General features: G+C 52.9%; 1 protein-coding gene across 3 annotated transcripts in view; it reads right to left on the bottom strand.

Moving 5' to 3' along the window:
* Window positions 1-875: 875 nt before the first annotated feature.
* The window catches only part of SCNN1B (sodium channel epithelial 1 subunit beta), a 71253-nt gene continuing 45534 nt past the window's right edge, over window positions 876-26594 (bottom strand). For all 3 annotated transcript variants that reach the window (XM_070461035.1, XM_020874101.2, XM_070461036.1), the window contains exons 2-13: window positions 26215-26533; window positions 22982-23258; window positions 21060-21250; window positions 10979-11082; window positions 8075-8238; window positions 7684-7791; window positions 5133-5250; window positions 4368-4443; window positions 4221-4278; window positions 3518-3579; window positions 2324-2399; window positions 876-1715 (exon numbers count right to left, since the gene is read on the bottom strand). In XM_070461035.1, coding sequence (XP_070317136.1) covers window positions 1335-1715; window positions 2324-2399; window positions 3518-3579; window positions 4221-4278; window positions 4368-4443; window positions 5133-5250; window positions 7684-7791; window positions 8075-8238; window positions 10979-11082; window positions 21060-21250; window positions 22982-23258; window positions 26215-26533 — 1934 coding nt within the window. In that variant the 3' untranslated portion in view covers window positions 876-1334. The remainder of the gene's footprint in view (window positions 1716-2323; window positions 2400-3517; window positions 3580-4220; window positions 4279-4367; window positions 4444-5132; window positions 5251-7683; window positions 7792-8074; window positions 8239-10978; window positions 11083-21059; window positions 21251-22981; window positions 23259-26214; window positions 26534-26594) is intronic.

Raw genomic sequence — 26594 nt, 5'->3', positions numbered from 1 at the left:
CAGGGCAACTAAGCTAGTGCACCACAACTACACTGCCTGTGCTCTGGAGCCCTTGAGCCACAACTACTGAGGCCTGCTCGCCCTAGAGCTGATGCTCCACACAAGAGAAGCCACTGCGATGAGAAGCCCGTGCACCATAATGAGGAGTGGCCCTGCTTGCCAAAACTAGAGCAAGCCTGCACGCAGCAACAAAGACCCAGGCAGCCAAAAGTAAATTAAAAAAAAAACTTCCAGTTTAACTTGGTGGCCTATATTTTATGTGGCACCCCTAGGAACCATGTCCCCACCACCCTCAGACCACGTGGTTCTGCGGAGGGGCCAAGGGGCCTTAGGTATTGGCAGGGTCTGATCAATTCCGGCAGCCTACCAATGGGGCACACTGATTGGTTCAGAGGCTGGCATGTGACCCACTCAGTGACCAATGAGAGTCAGCCTGGGAGCTCGCAAGCCAATTGGAAAAGGGAGGCTCTCTCCTAGCTGGGTTTGCTAACCTGGAGATGTGAGTTTGCAGTTGCAAATGCCCTTTGCTGCTATAATATAAGGCGAGCCTGCCTGGGAAGGCAGAAGAGAACAGACATCCTTTGAGCTGCTGGAGATGCTTGTGATTAAGCCAGTTTTTAGTTTTAAGTATTTATCCCACCTTACCTCCTTCCCTCGCTCTCTCGGTTCTGGAAACCCAAAGAAATAAGTTGGACAACACTGAAAAAGGCATAAGGTCACTGTTTCAGGGACGACATGAAGGAAACTTAATCCCCAGCTTGGGCCTCTCCCTGGCCATGTCTCTGTTCTCAAGTCAGCACTGATGTCCTTCTACCCACCAGAGATGCATCAGGGCGCTCTGGATGCTCAGCCCGACAAAGAGGAAAACTACACTCTATGTTTTCCACTTTTATTTTCCAGAACAAAACATGTGCCGCCTGGCAAGACCCTCATGCCTGCTCTCCATCAACTCTACCCTCACTCAATCCATTCACCAGGTCAGCTGAGGCAGGAGGAAAAGAAGGCTCCTTCTGGGGTCGGAGGGCACAGTGTGTCTGTCTGCCTGCCTTCATCTCTGGGGCAGACGGTGACTGTCACTGGGAGGGAAGTGGCCTGCCTCCAGGGGAGAGTGCTTTGGGTCTCGGATCCCAGGCCAAGGGTTGGGTCAGGTTGAGGGTGTGGGCAGGAACACAGTTCCCATATCCATACCAGCACCGTGACCCCTCGGAGCCCTCAGCCTGGGGCTGGCCAAGAGCTGCCGGCCTCACTGTGGAGGGACCTGGACTCTAGCCTTGGGCGATGTCTCAGCTGCTCAGGTTTGAATTCTTGGCCCGCAGGGAGGGGCAGGGCAGGCTCTAGATGGCATCACCCTCGCTGTCAGACTCGATGACATCCAGCGGCTGCAGGCGCAAGGAGTCATAGTTGGGGGGTGGGGTGCCCGGGATGGGCGGGTTCTGCTCATGCGGGTAGGCCCCCGCGTCAGGGCCGGGTGTGGCTGAGTCCGGCTGGAAGCCAAAGTTGGTGTGCGCCTCCACTAGCTCGGCCACGGTGGGTGGTGGGCCCTCGTAGCGAGCCTGGGCCCGCTTCTGCCGCACGCTCTTGGCGAGGGCCACCAGCTTGATGATGGTGATCCACACGAAGTCAATGATGATCTCCCCGAACTCGATGAGGCAGAGCACCGAGCCCCCCATCCAGAAGCCGAACTGTCCGCCCAGGTTCGAGAGCAGCCAGACGATCTGCAGGGAGCAGGAGGGTGAGGACCTGGCCGGAGTGGGAGGGTTGGGCCACAGATCTCTGCCTCAAGCCCAACCTCATGGCTTCCTGAGAGGTGAGTTGGTGGCCAGAAGGGGAGAAAAGGTGATCATCTCAGCCCAGGGAAGTAATCTGGGAGTGCCTATGGGAACTTCCTGCTTCCCTGGTGGTTCAGCAGTGAAGAATCTGTCTGTCAGTATTGCGTCCCACTCCACTGGGTCGCAAAAATATTGAACAAGACTGAGCGACTAAACAAGTAAGTAAGTAAGTAGCGTTAGTCTCAGTCTTATCCGACTCTTTTCGACCCCATTGACCTTTGCCTGCCAGGCTCCTCTGTCCATGGGATGTTCCAGGCAAGAATATTGGAGTGGGTTGCCAGTTCCTTCTCCAGGGGATCTTCCAGACCCAGGGATCAAACCTGGGTCTCCCGCATTGCAGGCAGATGCTTTTACCATCTGAGCCACCAAGGAAACCCATAAATGACAAGGGACCCTCCTAATTCCTCCACTGGGCTCTGGACCCTCCCCACCCTCAGGCTGCAGGGTGGAGGGGCAGCAGGCAGGGTTGAGGTGTCAGGAGCCCCCAGACTCACGTTATTGGCTGCTGACTCTTCAATGGTGCGATAGTTGAATTCTTGGAAGTAGATATTGAGCTTGACAATCCCCTTCCTGCAGGAGGCAGCAAAAGGAACTGGTGCCCTCTTGTCAAGGCGCATGCGCGCGCGCACACACACACACACACACACACACACACACACACAGGAAAGGTACCCTCCTCTGGCTCAAGCTTCCCATGTGCCCACCCCCAGGAGTGGAGAGTTCAAACAAGAACCAGGAAGGGCCCTCTAGGCCTTGGGGCCACAAAAGGCACCTCTGCCCAGCACCCCTTCTGTGCACCCCTTTCTGAACCAGCTCTCCAAAGGACCTGTGGACCAAGACAGTCCTGAGGATCAGCTCTGAGCTCCGCTTGGCCACTCCCAGTACAATAGACTTGACAGAGAGTCCTAAGCCTTGGCCCGCTGTCAGGGGACCCGGGGCAGGGAAGTGTGGCCAAGAGGGCTTCCCCCTTACACCTGATGGTCCTCAGAAAGGTGATGCTCTCTCATACCTCCAGCCTTCTGCTGGGACATCAGTGCCTCTTCCTATTTTTCTGAACAGTTACTCCTCCTCCTTAGGGGATTAGCTCAAGGGTTACCTCCCTATACAGACCTCCCTTATCTCTTAGGAAGAAGACGCCTTCTTCCCTGCTGGGCTCCCTGAGAAAGGGTACTGTGCAGACTCCCACCACCAAAGCCCTGTTCATGTATTTCTAGATTTGAAGTTCCTGATAGAATGAAAGCTCCTGTCTTTCTTGTGCTCAAGGCCTACTTGTGTTGAATGGATGGAAAGATGCATGAATGGATGGAGGTTGGGTGGGTGGACGGATGAGTGGAAGAATGGAAGGACGGATGATGGAGGGTGAATGGATGGATGGATGTGAATGGATAGAAGGATGGGGAGATGATTGGAAGGATGGATGATGGGTAGATGGGTGGACGGGTTCAAGGATGATAGGACTGGAGGGGTGGATGGATGAATGAACAGGTTGTCCTTTAGGAAACAGTAGGCTCTGAGCCCCCCTGGCTGGCCTCTCTCTCACTCCCAGTACTTCCCCCTCCAGGCTTGCTTCTGGATCTGACCAGTGTGAGAAGGTGTCTGAGCAGCTGCCCTGTGTCCAAGCCCCTCACCCGAGGCTCCGGTTCCTCCTCTTTCCTGCCCTCCCTGGCCCGTCCAGACTCTGAGCTCACCTGCTCAAGGTGATATTGCTGCTTTGGTCCCGCTCCTGAGACAAGACGTGGAAAATCCAGTCCTGGAACCCAAAAAGGCAGCTGAGAACAACGGTGCCAACAGCATCCCCACCCAGGCATGGGCCCTGCTACCTGTGGGAGGCAGACCACAGCCCTGGGGACGGTGTGTGTGCCCAGGGAGAGACGGGAAAGGCACTGGGTCTCCAGGCTCTGCCCCATAGGCCTGGCCTTCCTGCTTCAGTTCTGTCCCACAGCAGGCCCTCGCACTTGCTGTTCCCTCTGCCCAGGTCCCCCCCAGACCTGCGCAGGCTGGCTCAGCCCCATCCTCCAGTTTTAGCTCAGATAAACCTTTTTAGAGAGGTGGGGAGGAGGCGGTCTTCCCTGACCACCCTGTCTAAAGTGCTTTCCCCCAGTTACCCTTTCGGCATCTGGTTTACTCCCTACATAGCCCTTGGAAATGATCTTATTTCTGTATATGGTCTGTCTCTGCAGCTGGAAAGTAAGCTCCGGAAGGGCAAAGGACAGTCTGTCCCATTCACTGCCGTGTCCCCAGCACAGTCCTTGGGGGACACGGGTGAAGGGGAGGGAGTGGAAGGTGGGAGGAATTCCCTTCTAAAGTTCCAAACAGCCTGCAGACCTCCGGCCACACCTGCCTCCCATCCGAAGCTGGGTGGCTAGGAGCTTGGCCGCTCCCCTGACTCACCTCAGAGGCCTCGGAAGGCCAGACGGCCATGGAGATGGTCATCTTGTACTGAGTGTCACTGGAAGAGACGTCAGCCCATCGTCACTCTCCCCGCCCGCCCCACCCTCCACTCCCGCCCCCGCCCATCCCCTCTCCGTGTGGACTCACTTGCAGGACTCCTTGCAGGCGTAGATGCAGGCCTCCCTCTGTGCCATGCTGATGCGCAGGGCAGAGTAGCAATGGGCTGGGTGGGAGGGGGTGGGGGGGAGAGATTTTGAGCCAGGCTTTCTGCTTTGAGCCTCTGGCTGCCCTCTGATCTCCTGGCCCTGAGCCACCTAAGGCCCTTGGTTAGGTTGAGTGGGGAGCGTTGTCTCGATCCAAACTCCCCTCTTTACGGAAAATCACCCACCCTGGGTGCCCCCTCTCCAACCATTTGGCCCCAGTCTGGCCAGAGGGACTCCCTCCCCAACACCCCAGCCCCAGCTCAGGAGGATCAGAGCAGCTTTCCCTCCACCTGTCATCCCTGAGCCTGGCTGGGGGCGAGCTAGGGCCAGGGGTTCATGTGGGGAGGGGTGGGCATTGGAAGGGATAAAGTTCTCCCCTCCTGTCCACGCATGTTGTTAGTTTTTTAAGAGGTGGTGGGGCTCCCTCTGCCGCTGACAACATCCATCGGTGTTTGGATGACTCCGGCTCAGTGTGAGCCCAGAAGGGGCTCCCCTTCTGGTGACTTCAGGTCTCAAGGACAAACTCTCTCCCGAACTTACACGTTTCGCGTGTACACTTAAAGGCATCAGGGAGCTGGGGGTGGGGGGAGCCAGGGCAAGAGGGGCCGTGGATGGTGGAGCCCCCCACCCCCTGCTTGCGGTCACAGCCTTTGTGGGCAGAGGCCCAGTGGGCTGGGGGGGCCGGTCCCCGGGGGCGCTCCCCACTCACCCCAGTCCGGGAACTCCTGGTTGTTGCAGTATTTCCTCTTGTGGGGCAGTGGGTACAGGTAGTGGCCACAACCACATTCCCGAATCATGTGCTCCTGGAAGCAGGAGCGGATACAGCCCTGGGGGGGTGGGAAGGGGCAGAGAGAAGGCAGACTTGAAGGTGATGTCCCCACCTCAGCCCCAGGAGGACGGGGCCCAGGCAGCTGGATGCCCAGGCCGGGGGTGCTGGGGGAGCTGAGGAGGTGCCCCTCCCGTGGAGAAGGGTGGTGAGGTGGCTAAGCTTCCTCCCCCCTACCCCCCGAGGTGGGAGGTGGCAGTCCTTCCCTGGCTCTGTCCCCACAGAAGGACTCAAGCCAGAACCCAGCTCTCTGAGGCTGGCCCCACAGATGACACGGGGAGAGGAGGCTTGTTCCAACCCTAAAGCTATTTCTCGGGGACTTCCCTGGCCGGCCAATGGTTAGGACCCTGTGATTCCATGGCAGGGGTTGTGGGTTCGATCCCTGGTCAGGGAACTAAGATCCCAAATGTGTCCACTGTCTCCCCCCAATAACAAAAACAGCTAACTTGTAGATAGCTCTTGTTACAAGGCTGCCAGCAGCCTTCCAAGCCATTTACGTGGAAGGACCCAGAAGAGAAAGCAGGCAAGCTCATTCTGTCCTCCTTCATCCTAGAGGGAAACACTCAGGGAAGGTGAGGAGGGTGATCCGAGTGCTCAGAGCGATGGACAGGAAGTGACCTTCTACGGAATGTCCCCTGGTGGGGAGGTGGACAAGGCCCCTTCAGGCTGGATGAGATGAATCTATTCTTTCTGGGTTTTTGGGTCATTCCGACCTGGTTTCAGTCCACGCAGAAACGAGCTACATGTCCTGGGGCCAGCCCTCACCTCCGAGCCTCAGTTTACCCCTGTTGCTCCTGTGTCTAAGGTGGGGAGGTCAGCGTGCCATTGGGCACTTGAAGAATGGAAGCAGCCACTCGTCCCGGCTCTCCTGCCCGGCTTCCCAAGTCTGCCTCTGGAGGCTTCCCGCTCCCACCCTTGCCAAGGTGCTCGCATCCCCTCCCCCGCTCTCCTGCCTGCTGCTTCCCAGGCCATTGTATCCAGTGCTCTGTTCTCCCTGTGACCCTGCAGGCTCCTCGCGGGAAGAAGGTGGGGTGGGCAGGGGGTGTGTGGCAGATGAAATGGCACAGTCGGGAGGAGGGGGTCTGGGGCAAGATGGGGGGCAGTGGGTCAGCAGGGAGCTCTGACCCGGGCCAAGTGTCTGATATTCACCCAGACCTCACTGTCTCACCTGGAAGGTAGGGGCCCTTTCCAGGGTGGAGGCCAAGGGTGGGGCCAGGGCTGGCAGGCAGAGTGCCCGACCAGGGCCTGGGGCTTTGCCAAGGTCTCTGTCCAGACTGGTGATGGCCCTGGACAAAACGAGACCTGGGGTTTATCTGGAATGGGGTCTCCAGGGCTGGCCTGATGCCTTTGTGGCCACCTTCTCTGTGCTCCCCACCCCGCTGTGCCGCCTCGTCTGTCCATCTGTCCCTCCAGAGGCTTGAAGATGCCTCAAGTTCTCCATTGCAGGCAGAAGCCCCTCCAGATAGGACAGTCAGAGTGAGGGGTGCTGGACAGAGCGGGCAGGGTGGGTGGGCAGCGGGGACGGTGGAGTCCAGTGACTAAGACGAAAGGGAAAACCACGCCCTGCTCGGGGCTCTCAGACACGGAGCCAGGCCCCGGGCTGCCCCCTAGCCATCCTCAGGGTCCTCATCCGCCAAGGCAGGCTGGACTGGGAGAGAAAGTGTCACTGTGAGCGGTCACTTAGGTCACCTTTGCAAAGAGTCAGTTTGTCCTATCCTCTAGGGCCAGGTCTGAGGCCAGGCCTCGTGGGCTGACCTTGGAGATCAGGGTAAGAGGTAAGTAAGCCCTAGCTTCAGAAAGGGGATTAAGGCCAGATACAAAGAGGGACTTAGGAACACTGATGAGGCATTTGGACTAGGGTCTATAAACCCCAATTTCCTTATTCTTAATAATAGTGTCTACATCTTGGTATTGCTATAAGGATTAAATTATATATATATATATATATACATATATATATATATATATATATATATATATATATATGTGTGTGTGTGTGTAAAGCACATGGAACGGTGCCTGCCTAGCACATAAGCCTGCTGTTATTAGTATATTATAATAACAATAGTATATTATAATAAATAGTATAGACAATAAATGCTGTTACTAGCATATTAATATACTAACAATAATTAGCAATTATTATTAGAATATTATTGCCTCATATGGGTAGTGAAAGGATCAAATGATGGTTTAATCCATGTAAACCCTTAATACACACAAAAGCTCTTTTGGGAAACCTCAGAACAAGACCCCAAGGCCACACCTGCCAAGCAAGGACAAGAAGTGGCCAGCCCTGGGCCCTGGTAAGAACCAGGACTAGGCTGGTTCCCTAGCCTCCAGGGAACCTTGTGGTCCCAGATATCCAGCAGAGCCAGCCTTGCTGGGACCAGCTTTCCCAGAGACCTCGGGCCTCAGGCCACCGTCCTCCCACCTGGATGGAGTAGGTCGTGTTGTGGCTGCTGTAAAGGTTTTGGATGGGGACGTCAGAGCCGTTCTTGGTGCACTGGCTGTAGGGCCTGCCCTTGCGCTGCAGCTTGTCCTGTGTGAGAGACCCCTGGTCACCCCGAGGAAGCCCCCTCTGTTCCCCCCTCCCATCCAGCCAGCGGGTCTAGGGGGTTCTCAGAGGGACTGGAGGGCTGACACCCCAGCAGGAGCCAAGGGTGGGAGACACTCATCTTCCCCTAAGCCTGGGGCCCGCTGGGGTTCCAGGCAGAAGGTGAGGCAGGAGTGAATGATGAGGAGGTCCAGGGTTTGGGGATGCCCAGATCCCCTCCTCTCAGGCCCCGGGAGGTGGGCGCTGGGCAGACGGGCTGCAGGCCTACCACGAGCACCCCGATAGATGTCTCCATCCCCGCCATGGCGTAGATGCCCTCTTCCTTGATGAAGGGGTACGACCTCTGCTCGTGAAGCATCAGCCGGGCGCCGGCCGTGGACGTGAGGAAGGGCACGTAGTCTTCCTGGCCCATGTCCAGGATCAGCTTTAGGCCTGAGGGGAAGATGGGGTGGAGGGCAGCCTGAGCTGGCTCCCCAAGGCTGAGGGCAGACCCTCCACCCACTGGGCCCAGCCCCCACCAGCCAAGGGAAGGCCAGGGTCTATGCAGGAAGCTGGCTCCACTTTACGCAAACCCAGACTTCTTGCCTTCTCTGAGGCCCCCATCCTAGTCTGAGCCAGCACGGTCTCCACTTTGGGCCCCGCCTGCCCCATCCCCACTCCATGGTCTCTTCCACATGGCAGGAAGGTCTAAGGCTGCAGGCCAGACGGCCTTGCCTCTCGTCTCCAGGGTCCTCTTTCTCTCTGCTCACCCCCTCAGCTGCCATGCTCCTTCTGACTGCTGGGCCTTCGTCAGGCTGTCTTCTCTTTGGAATGCTGTCTCCAGCCTCACCTTGCACCTAGAAACTCCTGCTCTTCCTTCAGGGCTCAATCCAAGTATCACTTCCTCCAGAAGCCTTCCCTGACTACTTAGACTGGGTCTCGGGATCTGTCATACTCTCTCCTCACCCTAGAACTCGCCTTCCAAGTACCTGTCTCACTTTTGAAATTTTTCTTTTATTATCTGTCTTCCTTCCCCACTCCACTGTTCTCTTCTTGAAGGTGGAGATCAGACCCAGTATTTTATGAATCATGGTGGGGGATGCTTCTCAGGGAGTGCCAGTGGTAAAGAACCCGCCTGCCAATGCAGGAGATACAAGAGATGTGGGTTGATCCCTGCGTTGGGAAGATCCCTGCACTGGGAAATGGCAACCCACTCCACTATTCTTGCCTGGAAGTTTCCATGGCCAGGGGAGCCTGGCGGGCTACAGTCCATGGGGTCACAAACAGTTGGACACAACTCTGGACACATACAAGAAGAAGAAAGGACTGGGCAGGACAAGAAGCTTAGCATTTATTGAGCATTTGCTGCATGCTGAGTGCTGGGCTCAGGGCTTTATTTACATGATCCCACTGGGGCTTGTAAGAGGCATATGAGATAGGTACAATTATTGTCCCCATTTCACAGATGAGGAATCTGAGGCCCAAAGAGAGTAGGGGACCTTGTCATAGGTCACTCAATGAGGAAGTGGAAGTTGCTGGACTTCTACAGGCAGCCTTGATCTTAATCATCATTCATCACTACAGAGTGAGCTAGCTGGCATCTCTGTGATACCCAGTGTCCTCAGGGGCTCAGGGGTGGGTGAAGCATTGGCAGCCCACCCACACCCCTCTAGAACAGCAGCTCTGACACCTGCCTTTTGATGGCTGGGGAGCTCAGAACCTAAGGGTGGGGAGGAAGGATTTGCTCCCCAAGGCCTGGCACACATGCTGAGTCCACCAGCTGCTCCCAAACGAGCAGCTTCTGCCATCAACCACTTGCCTCTTCCTCACTTCTGTTTACTGCTTCACCTTCTCTCTGTCTCTCACGAACCGCACAGAAACGAGGCTGAGAGTAAGGGCTCTGCCCCAGGCTAACTGTGTGATCATGGGAAAGTCACTTAAAACTTCTCAGAACATCTGCATTTAGTGAGAGTTTGCGGCTGGCCAGGCTCAGGGGCAAGGCCACTTGCTCTCTGCTCAGAGGTCTGCCTGCCTTAGGCCAGGATGACGCGATGCGGTCTGTACCATATGCTTTGCTCTGTGCAATATGGGGAAATGAGAGCTTCAAGAAGTCTCGGTTCAGCATAACCCGGGGGTAAATGGTGGGGCTGGGATTCCAGCTGGTCACAGAAGCCTGTGCTCTCAGCCACTGCTTCCTCGCTTTGCTCAACAGCAGAAGGGGCGCACCGGTCACTCACTACCCAGGGGTTTTTGCGCTTTGGGTTGGAGGACGGCTGAGAAGGACTGGCCCTGCCCCGGGATACCCAGTAGACGCTGCTCCTCTGCATGCCGGCCTCTGGCTGATGTCGGTCCTGTCCCTCAACAGCTGGTGGTGTATGTACTTGGTGATCACTCAATCGTGCCTGACTCTTTGCGACCCCATGGACTGTAGCCCGCCAGGCTCCTCTGTCCATGAGATTCTCCAGGCAAGGATATTAGAGTGGGTTGCCATTTCCTACTCCAGGGGATCTTCCCAACCCAGGGATTGAACCTGCAAGCCTCCTACATCTCCTGCACAGGGCAGGTGGATTCTTTACCACTGTGCCACCTAGCTGATGGCAATTTGGTCTTTCATCCTCACATGATAGGATTTAAAACCTCATGGCTCACCATGGAATATTACTCAGCCATAAAAAAAGAATTCATTTGAATCAGTTCTAATGAGATGGATGAAACTGGAGCCCATTATACAGAATGAAGTAAGCCAGAAAGATAAACACCATTACAGTATACTAACACATATATATGGAATTTAGAAAGATGGTAACGATAACCCTATATGCAAAACAGAAAAAGAGACTCAGATGTATAGAACAGACTTTTGGACTCTGTGGGAGAAGGCGAGGGTGGGATGTTTCAAGAGAACAGCATCGAAACATGTATATTATCTAGGGTGAAACAGATCACCAGCCCAGGCTGGATGCATGAGACAAGTGCTCGGGCCTGGTGCACTGGGAAGACCCAGAGGGATCGGGTAGAGAGGGAGGTGGGAGGGGGGATCGGGATGGGGAATACATGTAAATCCATGGCTAATTCATGTCAATGTATGACAAAACCCACTACAATATTGTAAAGTAATTAGCCTCCAACTAATAAAAATAAATGAAAAAAAAAAAAACAAAACCTCATGGCTCTGGCTCCAGGACAGACTTACCAAACTCAGTTCCGGGGTTGGCTGAAGGGAGGGCCTTCTCCTTCATACCCCAGTTGAAGATGTAACAGTTGCCATAATCAGGGTGGAAGATGGGCGTGAAGTTCCTGAAAAAAACACTGTCAGCTGGAGGCCAGGGCCCATCCCCATCCCAGCTTATGCCGCCCCCACTACCACCCCTGGATGTGTGGCAGCGGGAGCTGGTAGATTACTGCTCAGAGAGGCTCAGGAACAGAGAGGTGAGCGAGAGGTCATTCTGTCCATTCCCCTGCAGCCATACACTCACCAGAGAGGAGATTCCCAGACTCTCTTGGGAAAGAGGGGGTGGAGGGAGTCTTTCTCTGGGATAGGAGCCAGGCTCTCTGGCTTAGTCATGAAGTATGAAAAAGAAGTTTCTTTTCTTTTCTTTTCTTTTTTTTGAGGTTAATTTGTGCTCTTATTTGCCAGTGTAATTTAACTACAGTGGCCTGCAAACTTTTCTGATCTAAAAATACATTTTACATCACAATCCAACAAACATATACACACACATAAAATGTATACATATATAAAAGTGAAACAAAAGTTTCATCAAAAACATCTGCCCTGAGGGTTATTATTTTTTTTTTTTTTGAGACCCGAAAAAGAAGCTTCTTTGATGTTTTCAGCTGGCTCATCTACAGGGTCTTGTAAGCCACGTGGTCACTTAAATGGTGACCCCTGAAAAGAGATGTCCACCTCCTAACCCCAGGGACCTGTGAATGTGACCTTATTTGGAGAAGGGATCTTTGCAGGTACAGTTAAGGATTTTGAGGTGAGATTAACTGGTTTTATCACGTGGGCCCTAAATCCACCCACAAGTGTCCTCAAAGAGTCAGAAGAGGAGGCACAGAGGAGAAGGTCACCTGAAGACAGAGGCGGAGACTGAAAGGTACAAAGACAGAAGTCAAGGAACACTGGAGTCACCCCCCCACCCCCCCAATATGCTAGAAGCAGCAGGAAAGGATTGTCCCCTGGAGACTTGGGAGGGAGCCTGGTCCTGCTAACACCTTGATTTCTGACTGGAAGCTTCCTCTGTGGAGAACACACTTCTGCTGCGTTAAACCATCCAGTTTGTGGTCATTTCTCGCAGCAGCCACGAGAAACGAATACAGATAACATGGGTGAGCAGGCAGCTCCAGGAAACGTTTGCTCCAAGGAGCTGGCAGAATCCAGACGGGTAGACTTGTCTGGGAACCCTGGGAACTCGGGTAAGGAGGGAAGAAGATGGAGATGGGGGGTCAGAGGGGGGTGTGAATCAGGACAGGGTGCAAGCAGAGGTCAGGAAAGAGAACCTCACAATGAGGTGTGAGCCCATCTAGGGTCCTATCTTACATCAGGGGAATGTTTCCTAAGGAACCATTTGATAACTGAACAATAGCACAAAATAATATTATAAAGATACAGAAAAGTGACAGTATAATATTAGTTTCAAATAATTTGGTTCGTTTTTTTTCTATATGGAACTTTTCAAACATAAAAAGGTTGAGAGGACAAAGGCCATCACCAGCTTCAACAATCCCCTACAGTCAGCTGTTTCATCTCTGCCTACCCCTACTGAAGGTAATCTCAGATATTACAATTTTATTTGTAAACATCTCTATATAAGTAAGAACTTTTTTTTTTTTTTTTGGTGCAAGCTTCTCTAGTTATGATGCACAGGCTCTCTAGTTGAGATCTTAGTTCCCCTCTAGAGAAGCCACACCCCCTGCATTGGAAGATGGATTCTTAACCATTGGACCACCAGGGGAGTCCCCATAAGAACTGCTAAAACACCGCTATTACCAGGTTAAACATAACTGATAAAAATTCCTTAATATTATTATACATTCAATTTATATTGTCTCATAGAGGTCAATTTTGGTTTTACAATTTATTGGTTTAAATTAGGATCCAAATGACATTGACATGTGATTGGTTGATATGCCTTTTAAATCTCTTTTAATCTATGGCTTCCTGCAACTGATTTTTTTTGTTGTAAAATAGCTGTTAAGTTCTGGTTTCATCAAGCTAGTAACTGAAGAGCGAGTGATACAATTAGAGGGTCATCATTTTGTTCCCCTGATTTTGGGGGTTTCAGGCAACGTGCACCAGTGGTGACCAATGCTGTGTCCCGATGGAAGGGCACAGGCTGCCCAGGAAGTGGCCTTGCCAATAAACAAAACAACCACCACAACACCCAGCCGTGAACAGGGTCGAACATCTGTCTCTAACTACCATTTACAGCAAATACTGGAGACAGAGGAACAAGTTCAAAGATACTAGAGAAAGTCAATCTGCAAAATCCAGACTCCAGAAAATAAATAACCCAGTGTTTTCAACAAATAAATTATGAGACAGGGAAAGGGAGGTAACCTTCAGATTGAAAGCAGCTTCAAAGACTTGGTTCTATCCCCAACCTGTGGACTTTAATTGGATCCTCATTCAAACAAGCAAACAAAAAAGTCTGACACTCACCAGACTGAACACCACTGGATAGATGATGGTAATGAGGAAGCACTGATCGTTTCTTTTTAAGGGGGCGAAACGGTATTGTGCTTCTGTCAAGTCTTTCTCTTTGAAGATACATTCTACACACCATATAGATGAAAGGATATGATGTCTGGGATTTGTTTTAACAGGATGAGAATCGCACTTATTGAATCTGGGTGGTGGGTCCATGTGAGTTCCTCACACCCTGTCCTGTCTACGTGTATGTTCTCAAGTCTCCATGTGCGCCAAGCCGCTTCAGTTGTGTTCGACTCTGTGCCACCCCATGGACTGCAGCCTGCCAGGCTCCTCTGTCCTTGGAATTGTCCAGGCAAGAATACTGGAGTGCGTTGCCATTCCCTTCTCCAGGGGATCTTCCCAACCCAGGAACTGGGATGAAACCCACGTCTCTTAAGTCTCCTGCATTAGCAGGTGGGTTCTTTACCACTAGCGCCACCTGGGAAGCCCAATTTCAAGTCTCCATAGGAAACAGCATTTAAGGGGATTTCCCTGGTGGTCCAGTGGTTAAGACTCCACACTCCCAATGCAGGGGGTCTGGGTTCAAACCCTGGTCAAGGAACTAGATCCCACGTGATGCAACTAAGAGTTTTCATGCCACAGTGAAAATATCCTGCATCCCAAGACTAATGATCCCTCATTCAGCAACAAAGATCTAAGATCCTGAGTGTCACAACTAAGACCCATGGAGCTAAATAAATAAATATTTTTAAAAATGGAGCTAGCATTTAAAATGTCTTTGGATGTTTTTATATGGCTTTCTGTTATTTTATTAAGAATAGGAGGGAATGGGGCTTGGTGCATCAGATACTGCAGAAATATACCTGAAATGCTACACTTTCTAAGCTTTCTGTTCCACAGCATTTACTGAGCAAATTTTCCCGGGCCATGCTGAAGACTTCTGGGTATGTTCTTTCTTTTAATTCTCGCAATAACCCTGTGAGGTCAGCAGGTATTTGTCCCCATGTTCGGATTAGGAAGCCATTTCCTGTCCCTTTGGTCTCACCCTCTGCGCCAGGTGAATCAGGTGGGTCCAGGGCAGGTGGTGAAACCCGATCCAGGAGCTGACTCTGCCCGACATGCACGTGAGTGGCTTCCTCAGCCTCTGAGCTGAGGTGTCCTCCACCATCAAAGACAAACTGCATTTCTCACCCAACTCTTATTGACTCATGCACTGGACTCGGGACATGGAGGCCAGCAAGACAGTCCTGCCCTTGAAGCTCATGGCGTGGGGGAAACCACAGAGTGGGCTCATGGCAATTCTCCTTCCTGCCCGCCTCCTCCACCTCTAAGGCTCCCACCCTGGTCCAGGGCCACCAGCTCCCCCGACCCCGATTCCTGTAGGAGCCTCTGCCTCCACTCTTGCTCCCTTACAATCTTCCTCCTGCACAGTGGTCAGGGCAACTGTTTAAACTGTGAATCACGGGCTTCCCTGTGGTCCAGTGGTCAGGACTCTGCCTTCCGATGCAGGGGGTGCGGGTTCTATCCCTGGTTGAAGAGCTAAGATCCCACATGCCTTGCAGCCAAAAAAAGCAATAGGGTAACAAATTCAATAAAAACTTTAAAAATAGCTCACACCACCCCCCCCCAAAAAAATTGTGAATTAGCCCATAGCACGCCCCTGTTAGAACCTTCCAGAAGCTCCTTGCTGCTCTCAGAATAAAATGCAAATGCCCCACTTGGCTTCCTCTCCCCTTGTTCATTATACTCCAGAGACACTCCACGTTGTCTTTAAATTCGAGGCCCACTGCTCCTTGTGCCTGGAATATTCTCTGAGCAGATCTTCAAGTGTCTGGTTTCTCCTCCTCCTTCAGGTTTCATCTGCCCGGAGATGTCCCCTGACCTCCCTATGCAAAGTCACCTCCCAGTCACTTGACCATTTCCACCTGCTTATTTCCCTGGTGGCTCAGTGGTAAAGAATCCACCTGCCAAGGCAGGAGATGTGGGTTGGGAAGATCCCCTGGAGGAGGAAATGGCAACCCACTCTAGTATTCTTGCCTGGGAAATCCCATGGACAGAGGAGTCTGGCGGGCTACAGTCCATGGGGTCACAAAGAGTCGGACACAACTTAGCAACTCAACAACAACAACAACAACAACAACAACAACATTCCCACGCTAGCATGCATCAGAAGCTGAACTCATCTTCTTGACTTAATTGCTCATCAGCGGCCTCTTGCTTTAGAAAATAATCCCAGGGAGGACAGCTGTCTGTCTGGAGGGAGAAAGACCCTAAAAGCGAAGGGCTCAGGCTTGGGAGCCAGCCTGCCCGAATTTGAATTCTGCTTCTGCCAGTTACTCGCTGGTAAACTTGGGGAAAGTCACTTCACCTCTCTGGGCCTTGTTTCTGCCCCCATAACACCGGGGTAACAACAGCGCCCACCCGAAAGGACAGAGGTGAGGGTTGGAAGCTGAGCACACTGAACTACTGAACAGATTCACCCCCGATCCTCAGAGCCTGGCACTTGATAGACAGACACTCAGTCAATATTTGCTGGATAAATTATAATATGTGATAAGAGTAGCAACAGAGAGAAGCCTGGGAGTGGACGTGGGGGTGGGGAGTGGGTCAGGGGAGGGTTCCTGGAGGAGATGAGGCCTGAGCTGAGACTTGAAGGATGAGTAAGAGGTGGCCGAGCTTTGCAGGTGCGGGGTGGACGAAGGGCAGCTCAGGCTGGGGGTGGGATGAGGGTGGGGAGGACACCGAAGACCCAGAGGGAAGAAACCGCTTTGGGCGGGTACCGTGGAGTCTCTCCCCCGGGTGGGATCAGGGCTGTGGCCACAAGGGAGGAACTGAGTGGGGAAAACCAGTTGCAGCTGGGCGCCGGCTCTGGAAGGAGAGACCCCGCCCCTGGGACGTGGGCACGCGATGTTCCCGAGAAGCTGCCTCGGACACCTACCGCCCAGGAGCGGGAGGTGGCTCTGGGTGCGGCCAGATCCCCTCCTGTCCCGGGTTGCACTCTGAGGCTTGCCAACTATTTGCTTGTTGATAAATGTTCTTTACCTGGAGAGGCTGCTCCCAGCACTGGCCGACTCTGGCTCCAGAGCTAGGCGTTTCCCTCCCCAAACCTTCCCTGGAACAGAGGCGAGGCGTTAATGACAGAGACCAGCAATCTTCCCACAAAGACGGGGAGACAGAGCGTCCTAGCTGGGAACCGTACAATGACAGTGGTGCTGGGTAGTAGGGTTTGGGGAAGGGAGAAACCAGCGGACCAACCCCCGAAGCAACAGCAACACACATGCTCCTGAAAAAGTGAAAGTCACTCAGTCGTGTCCAACTCTTTGCCACCCCATGGAATAGAGAGCCCATGGGATTTTCCAGAATATTGGAGTGGGTAGCCTATCCCTTCTCCAGGGGATCTTCCTGACCCAGGAATCAAACCGGGGTCTCCTGCATTGCAGGCGGATTCTTTACCAACTGAGCTATCAGGGAAGCCATATGTGCCTAGAGCCTGGTTTCTGAATCCCATTCTCCAGTAAAAGGACTGGAGCTTCTCAGAGAAATGGCTGATTCTAGGACTGGGGCATCTTTTAGTGCCAGAAAGTAGGGAAATACTAAAACAATAAATAAGTGGATGAGGACACGTTGAAGGGACACAGGAGCCAACTGAAGGAGCTCTGAGTGGCCAACACTGGAAAATTTTGAGTAATTAAATAGTGTGGTATTGGATTACAACCCAAATATACAAGAGTCCATACTAGTATAAATAAATGATTGAATAAATAAACAAAAGGAGAAGACATTCCGTACAGAAGAATTCCGAATAGTGTCTGTTCCCCTCTCCAGGAGAAGTGGAGTTTAATCTCCCTCCCCCTGCCGCTACCCTCACCCCACCCCGCAGAGTACAGGCTGAACTTAGAGTTCATGATCCAGAGCATGGCTGGAGAAGCCCAACACACCCGACCTTAACCAAGGGAGGAAGGTCAACATCATGGGTGGTACTGAGTGGCTAGCATGTACCCCCTGATAGGACCTCTGTGGTCTTCTTCCCCCAAATCCATCTCATCTGCATAAACCCAGATCAACGGCTTGCTATAAAACACCTGACCAGCACCCTGATACTGTCACGGTCATCCAAAACAAGGAAATCTGAGAAAGTGTCACAGTCAGAGGGGACCAAGGAGACAAGACAACAGATAGCAATGTGGTCTCTCGGATAGAAGCCTGAGCAGGAAAAGATCATCAGGAAAAACCGACAAATCCGAATAAAGTGTTAGGTTTGTTTAATAGTGATGTGATCATGTTGGTTCTTACTTTTGATAGATTACATGGTGACTTAAGATGTGAAGGATAGAGGACACTGGGTGAGGAGTACCAGGGAACTCCGTGTACTCTCCTTGAAACTTGTCTATAAATCTAAAACTACTCCACAATAAAAAGTTAAATTGCTCCTATAATTCTTAGCATGTGCTAAGTACTGTTCTAAGCACTTTATCTATGTAAATGCACTTAATCCCCATGATAGCCTTACAAGGTCATTTCACTATCCCTATTTTCCAGATGAGAAAACTGAGACCCAGAGAAGCTAAGCAGTATGCCCCCAAACAGAAAAGCTGAAAGTATTAGTCGCTCAGTCCTGTCCGACTCTTTGCAACCCCATGGACTGTATGTAGCCCACCAGGCTCCTCTGTCCATGAGATTCTCCAGGCAAAAATAACTGGAGTGGGTAGCCATTCCCTTCTCCAGGAGATTGTCCCAACCCAGGGATCGAACCTGGGTGTCCTGCCTTGCAGGTGAGTTCTTTACCGTCTGAGCCACCGGGGAGCCCAGCTGGTTCAAACACAGGTGCTCTGGTGTCAGGGTCCAAACGTGGCTCATGCTTTCCTAAAAGTGCAGTGGCTGCACCTTCAGCATTTGCTAATATGAGGCGGAGAGGACGGAGACCCGGGCAGAGTAAGGGAGCCAAAGCGTCTGGGGCCCAACACTGGGAGGGCGGAGAGGGGCATGTGTCCTCTGGCGCTGAGTCTGAGGCTAATTCAGGAAGATGGGAAACCAGTAGGGTTAGAAGCAGCATGGAGACAGGTGGACTATGGTCTCCGTGCCAAGAAACTGCCAAGGGCTGAAGAAACGGGTAGGTGGGGAAGGAAGATGATCTCGATTTCTGATGAGGCGATGAGGTGACGCCAGGTGGGCCTGGCTCAGACTGCCACTTGGCTACTCACCAGCTGTGTGACCTCAGAGATGTTGCTTAACCTCTCTGAGCAGTGCTGTATCATATAAAAGAAGGGCTTGTTGCCAGAGTTAGACTGACTGATTTTATACATGTAAAGTGCTAAGAATAGCGCCCGGACATAAGAAGGGTGCAGTAAACGTTGGCATCATTACTGAAGAATGAGTTCCTTGTCAAATGTGGGTTTAATGAGAGTAATACTGAGTTACTATGCGTGACTGTCAGCCTGTCACGCACATTAACTCATTTAATATTCCAAAGAACCCAGTACCTGGGCTTTCCAGGTGGCTCAGTGGTAAAGAACCTGCCTGCCAACGCAGGAGACATAAGAGACATGGGTTCGATCCCTGGGTCGGGAAGATCCCCTGGAGGAGGAAATGGCACCCACTCCAGTATTCTATGCTGGGAAATCCCAAGGACAGAGGAGCCTGGCGGGCTACAGTCCACGGGATTGCAAAGAGTCAGACAGACTGAGCACGCACGCACATGAACACAGAGCAGGCACTGTTATTACCTATTTTATGCAGGAGGAAAATGGAGGCTTATCAAGGTTAAGAAGCCACACAATTGGTAAGACAGAGCAAGGATTTGAACTCAGTGGTCTAACTGCAGAGTCCAGCCTTGACCACCTCACTAGATTTATTCCCCAGTCACAGCCACACCACACAGTTATGGCCAACACTGGGTGCTGCCTGTCCATCAGCCACCTTCTCAGTCATCTGACCCAAATAGGGCTCCATTTGGAGGGCGCCATCTTGGCAACATGGAGGCCATCCCCAGGCTGCCTCCCGCCCTCGGTCAGGCCAGGAAGTCGCCGGGGGCTCTGTTTAGGGACCGTGCTGTGTACAGAACACACATCTTCGAGCCCTGGGATCCCACTATGAAGAGCTCACACGAAGTGCCAGGAACCCAGTGGATCCTAACAGATCCCACTTTTTCAACTTACTCACACTTCAGGGCATATTCTGACTGAGCAGATAAACCATATGTTTTAAATCACCGTATTACACCTCTCTCTTAGCTGTGAGGGTAAAGATGAACTTACAGGCACAGACCTCATTTACTGGGTACCCACAACCTCAAGGCAGGCTGCCAGGAGTGGTGGGGAAGGTAGGCTCTGAAGCAAGTCCCCTCGCCCAGAGAGAGGGGTTGGAACCCAGCCTGCAACCAGCCAGTGAGGACGTGGGCCATTGGTGGGGGGCCGGCACGCAGCTCTTCCACCTGTAGGTCCCTCCTTCTCTGATTCTCACAAAGGATCAGGCATGCAGCTCTGCCTGCTCAGGGGGCCTTGACTCCTTGACACCTGCCCTGCGCCTGTGCTTTCTGGGGGACAGAATCAGCAGATTCTCAGCAGAGGTTCCTGAGGGTTCATGAGCTGACTGATGCGGGCTGAGGCCACAGTCCCCAGGAGGTTGAAACCGGTAGCCTGTCACTAGTTCAAAGTCTTTGGCAAGACTTGGCAAAAAGTCCCTTTCTCCAGAGACCTAAGTGTGGGAATCTGAAGCCCCAAGCCAGGAGGACGCCAGCATCTCAGGGAAATGGGGCCGGCCAAAGGCCGGGGCTGGACTCGGGGCAGTGGGGCGCGGGGGGCGGCCACTACACCTGGAGGCCTGCCACGAGGCCAGGAGGGGGCACTGGGGCCTCAGCAGCTCACCTGCCTGTGCCCAGCCTCCCTTCCCAAGTGACCCGACCGTCGAGTCTGTCCGAGAGTTGGGGACAGAGCTGGGAGCTCAGACCCAGGGTCTGGATGGTCAGAAGCTGGAGGGGGTGGGGGCGGTGGGGAAGGAGGTGGAGATCTGTGGACCACGTGGAAGAGGACGGTTTCAGAGTTAATGCTGCCCTCATCCTGCCCTCTTCTCAACTCTGGGGCTGTTTGGGGAAAGGGTGTTTATGACAAAGGCTTCTAGGGCCCTGTTCTAGGCGCTGACATGAGCCAATTCATCTACTCTACATGAGACACAGATACGGTTATTGTCCCATCTTAGGGATGAGAAAACTGAGGGCAGTAGATGGCTGGGTGTTGGAGGCTAACAGCTCATGGCTGCCCCTTCTCCCACCTCCTTGCCTGGGAAGTTAGGAGACCCCCAGCCCATGCTCCTGGGGGTGGCACACACCCAGGGAATGACTGATGGGCCCCCCGCATAAGGGAGGACAGCTCTGCGCTGCAGCTTACAGGGATGACACCTGGCTTAGATGTCACCTGAGGCCACATTCTCCCCTAGCGCAGTCCTCTTGCCCTACAGACTTTCCCTAAAGTAATGCCCTCATGACGTGATGAGGCCATCAGCACATCCTTTTCTGACTCCCTCTAAGAAACGGAAGACAGCAGGGTACAGACAATTGGGGTGCCAAGTTGGGGTGTGGACCCAGGATGTGGACCCTGGCCTTGGGGGGTCCAGTGGCTCTCACCTGTAGTTGCAGGGCTCTGCCCCGAACAGGCAGGCCAGGATCAGCCGTTCAGCGGGGTAGCCCATGGCCACCAGCTCCTGGTTTGGAACCTGTGCAAAGATGTTGGTGGCCTGCAGGGTGTACCATTCCGTCACGGCCTGGGTGGCGCTGCTGAAGTTCCGGAAGGTGCACATGGTTCCATTGTGGCTGCACTGCAGAGGGTGGGGGTGGGGGAGTGAGAGGGGTTCCTGTGGGGGGGTGCTGCTGCAGGGCCCCCCACCCTGAAAGCCAGGGCAGCGAGGGTGCTGCCAGCTGCCCTTCCTCGGGTGGCACCTTGCTGCCGGGGTGACCAGCAGCTGGGCCAGTGGGCAGTATGTTGGCACTCAGAGTCACAAGGCTTGGGTTGTCCACTCACATACACACAGCACCAGTCACCCCATATAACATGGCCTCAGGCCTGAGCCAACCTACTTGCACACACAGTCAGGTCCACAAAGACACACCCCTTTCTGACATCTGCAGTCACACAATGTCCTGGTGTCACAACTACATACACACGTGTTCACATGCCTAGAGTCACACAAGTGGCCCCACACTCATGCTCATGTGGACACGTGAGCAGCAGACACTCTTGACCCTCCACTCCCACAGCTCCACTCCCAGCCCCTCCCAGGCATCCAGAGGCAGCCCCCTGGAGGCCGGGTGGACCATGAAAGACTTGAGACTTTAGGTTCTGCCCTCTGTCTCTGATGGGGGAAGATCCTGACCACATATGGTGTATGGGAGGCAGTGGGGAGTGTACAGCCCCAGCCTTGGTCCCCAACCAAGGGAGATCATCAGAATCACCGGGAAGCCCATTAACAAGACAGATTTCTGGGTCTGGGCCCAGAACTGCCCTTTCACGTTCTCCAGGAGTCAGGCCCACGGATCAGTGTAGTTACAGGGCCCCCAGGGATCCCAGGTATGGACAGGGAACCTTCTTTCCACCTGCAGGCTCTCGGGCATCCCAGCAGTCCAGTTATGCTTTGGCAATGAGTGTACAGCATAGCTGTGGTTTTCTACCTGCCCAATATTTATGTCCCTGTCTTCTGATAATAAGACTTACTTCCTTCTTCAGGAAGCCACCCACCCCTTCCCCCTTGCTCAGTCCATGTGGTCTGATAGAGGCTGACGTCACCCTCAACTCCAGGGCACGTGACCCAGCACTGGCCAATCATGAAAGTCCATCCTCCAGCCCTCAGTGATTGGTTTAGGGCTGAGCATGTGACCTGATGCCCAGTCCCAGGATGTTCGCTCGGGCATTCAGGAAAGAAGAGCTCTGTGTCTGGGGAGAGCGCTAAGCTGGCGGGATATATCTGGTATTTCCAGAGCCTTCCCTATGGAGGGAGCCTGCCAGAGAGCAAAGTCAACTGAGAGAAAAGCTAAACCAAAGTGCAGAGAGGGACTCCTGATGACAGCATTTGAACACCTGGATCCAGCCACACCTTCACTCAATCCACCTCTGGCCTTCTCAGTCTGTGAACTAAAGAATTCCCTGTTTTACTTAAGCTAGTTGGAACTGGGTCACTGGCATCCAGTAGCATCTTGAATAACATACTAACTATTGCTAATTTAAAAATAGCTGGGATCCCCCTGCTGATACAGAAGCTAAGACTCTGAACTCCCAATAACAGGGGCCCGGTTTGATCCTTGGTCAGGGAACTAGATCCCACGTGCCCCAGCTAAAGATCCCACATGCTGCAATGAGGATCAAAGATCCACAACTGAGACCCGGCACAACCAAATAAATAAATGTAAAAAATTGTATGCAAACATACAAAACGGGTCCTGGCTCCAGCTTTCCCCTAGCCAAGACCCAGATTAGTTAAGGAAAGAGACTCCCATCGGACTCACTGGAGAGGGCCCATTGTTTGACCCGTGCCTGGGGAGGGGAACCCACTTACTAGTTTCATGGCTACTTTGCACCTGTGGGCGCTGCAGGGCCTTCCTGGTGCCGGGCTGCTGCTTGCTGAGCCATTGAAGTTGTCCTCAAACAGGTCCAGAACCACCGGGTGGTGGGGGTTCTGCTCGTTGATAAAGACCAGGGGCGTGTGGTGCCAGATGGAGAGGTTTAGGGTCCTGGTGGCATTGACCTGGCTGAGCTCGGGACCCAGGATCCTCTCCAGGACTGCCTCCATCAGTTCGTCCAGGTCCTTCAGCAAATGCTGGACTTTGGAGTACCTGGGTGGGGGAGAGGGCCAGTCAGGGGGGCAAGGGGCAGCTGCAGAGCAGAGCGGTCATAGTCTGGGGTCCCCTCTTACCCCAGCGTGGCTGCCACCACGTGTCAGAAGGCCGCTCCTCCCCGCCCCCAGCACCTACCACTCGACCCACCCACCCATGCGTCCGTGCATCCTTCCACCGCCTGCTCACTCATTCTTCACCCAGTATTTGGTGAGTATCTACTATGTGCCAAGTACACAGAGGTTATTATACTATGTGCAAGGCACAGAGATATTATAGCAAACAGGACAGACTGGATCTCTTTCCCTAAGAAATTCACATGCTACTGAGACAGAGTCCCAAGAGTTCACACTTATTGATCACTCACCATGTTACCAGGTGCTAGGTATTCCCTGCATCTTCTTTTAGTCAATTTATAAATAAAATTTTATAATCACCCCCACATGTGGATAAAGAAATTCTAGGAGTTGCTGTGATTTCCTGAGCTCACCCCAATGATGAAGGCGCAGAGCTGAGAACCTGGGTTTGGTGGGCCCCAGGTGGTATGCTGTGGGTGCACGGGGTTCGGACTTCTTCCTCCCAGGAGGGGTATAATATTGGGAGAGGGGAGGTCTGTGACCCTGAGGTCCTAAATCTCCAGCAGCAATTTGGGGAACAGGAGCCAGTTTCAGCAGGAAGAAGACTGTGGGTTGGGATCCAGGATATTCTCAGTCCCTGAGGTTCCCAGACGGGAAATGGTGACCAGTCAGTCCAGCAGAAATGTGTCCACCCCAGGGAGTGTTCCCACCAGGCCCTGAGTGGGGGGGCTCCAAGCCCTGCACCCCGGTCTCTCCAGAACCCAATTTATCCAAGACCCTGCCCAGAGTGTGGTCTCCAGGGTGGTGTGTGTCAGCTCTGACTTCCTGTAGGAGAGGGCACTAAACCCTGGATATAGGCCCAAAGTGCTGGTACAAAGGTGGACAGCGGCCAGAGCTGACATCAGTTGCAGATGCTGACACTGCCTGTCCCCTGATCGGTAGACCAGCCACCTCTGTGCACACAGGGAGAGGAGGACAGGGAAGGTGCTGGGCTGTGGGGTGGGGGCTGCTATTATAGCCTGGGTGTCCACAGCTGCTGTCAAGCTTGGTAAGATTTGGGTTTGAATTCCAGCATGCCACTTAATGGGCTTCCCTGGTAGCTCAGCTGGTAAAGAATCCGCTTGCAATGCAGGAGACTCTGGTTCAATTCCTGGGTCAGCAAGATCCCCTGGAGGAAGGGATAGGCTACGCACTCCAGTATTCTTAGGCTTCCCTGCTGGCTCAGATGTTAAAGAATCTGCCTGCAATGCGGGAGACCTGGGTTTGATCCATGGGTTGGGAAGATTCCCTGGAGAAGGGCATGGCAACCCACTCCAGTATTCTTGCATAGAGAATCCCCATGGACAGGAGACTGCTGGGCTACAGTCCATGGGGTTGCAAAGAGTGGGACACAAATGAGTGACTAAACACAGCACAGCATGCCACTTAATATCTGTGTGACCCTGGGTAGGTTAACTTCTCTGAGGCTCTGTTCTCTCATCTATGAGATAGTGGGGGATTAAAACATTTACCCTAGAAGATTTGGGGAGGATTCAATAGGGTGATGCTTATAAAACAGGGTGTGTTATTGTAATTATTAAGAGTTTTCTTGAGTAGCTTCAAAGACCCACCCAAGCAAGGAAGAACAGCCCTATGATCAGAATGAGGTGACTTTCTGATACCTGGAAATGTAACCAGGAAGGATGACTTGCCTTCCAGGACCTCCTTTTGGACAAGGATGTTTCCTGTGACTCAGACATGCTGGCTCATTTTTCAACCCCTTGAATGCACCAAGCTCTGTCTTACCCCAGGACCTCTGCATGTGCTATGTCCTCCACTTGGAGCACTCTCTTCATTCCACCTGGCTAACATCTACTCATTTCTTGGGGTATTTTTCTGTGACTGACCCCCTGCCTTTCCTCAGCCGACTAGGCTGGGTCTCCTTGGGTGTCTCCTTCCTAGGCCTTGCCATCCAGTGGTTAAACAGTGGCAGCTCTGGAGTCAGATCAGACCTAGATTCAAATTCCACAGTTGCTCACTGTGTGTCACTGGGCACGTTCCCTCACCTCTCTGAATCTCCATTTCCCGACCCGTGAACTGGGGCTACTAGAGTAGTGCCCCCCTCCAGAGTGGTTGTATGGATTAGAATGACATGAATTGTCCAAAGAACACTCAACATATTGCCTGGCATCTAGGTAATATTATGAAACGCACTCAATGCATGGTTGCTATAGATGGCTGGAGGACTTCCTGTAGGAGGGGACACTAAACCCTGGATACAGGTCCAGTTTAATCCTCACAATGAGAATGATTTCAATATTTATGCAAGAAAAGATGGATGTCTGCTTTCTCTGGGAGGCTGTGATGAGGACAGGAGGCACTGTTTTAGTTACTGATGTATTCCTGGTGCCCATATGTTGCCTGGCAACAGTAGTGTGTTAGTTGCTCAGCTGTGTCCTACTCTCTATGACCCCATGGACCGTAGCCTGCCAGGCTTCTCTGTCCATGGAATTCTCCAGGCAAGAACACTGGAGTGGGTAGCCATTCCCTTCTCCAGGAGGTCTTCCCAAGCCAGGGATCAAGACTGCATTGCAGGTGGATTCTTTACCATCTGGGCCACAGGGGAAGCCCCAATAGTAGGTGGCAATAGTAGGTGCTCAATAAACACACACTGAGTCAATAAACAGGCACTAGTATGACTGAAGGGACTACCAGGTATTTTTGGAGGTTCTTTGTAAGCTGAGGAGGTTTATGGATTTTGAATCTTACTTGCTGCAAAGAGGGAAAGAGCTAGAGAGAGAGAAAAAGGAGGAAATGGGAAAGAAGGAAGGAAAGCTGGAAGGAAGGAAAAGAGGAGAAGCAGCCCGGCTGAGACCAGCCGTGCTCCAGGGACCACCTACTGGAAGGGGCTGGCGTTGCAGATGGTGACGGCGGGGAAGTCCATGGTCTTGAAGCCGATGGAGAGGGAGACGCTGACCTCCCAGTTCAGGTAGGTCTTGATGAAGAGGCCCCACTGCCAGCAGACGAGGGAGGTGAAGAGCAAGGTGAGCACGAACCACATGGCCTTCTTCTTGGGCCCCTCGCAGATGATGCGCTTGGGGCCATGGGTGTTGGTGTTGTCACAGTACCACACCAGCAGCTCCTTGTATGTGTAGCCGGGGCCCTTCTGCAGCCGATGCAGGCCCTTGAGCAGGTACTTCTTCACGTGCATCATGGCTCCTGCAGAGACAGCCACGAGAGCCACGTCAGATACCATGCCAGCCTCATGTCCCAGGATCTC

Source organism: Odocoileus virginianus, chromosome 33, assembly GCF_023699985.2.
Source record: "Odocoileus virginianus isolate 20LAN1187 ecotype Illinois chromosome 33, Ovbor_1.2, whole genome shotgun sequence".
NCBI lineage: Eukaryota > Metazoa > Chordata > Mammalia > Artiodactyla > Cervidae > Odocoileus > Odocoileus virginianus.
This window is presented reverse-complemented; position numbering and strand designations above follow the sequence as displayed.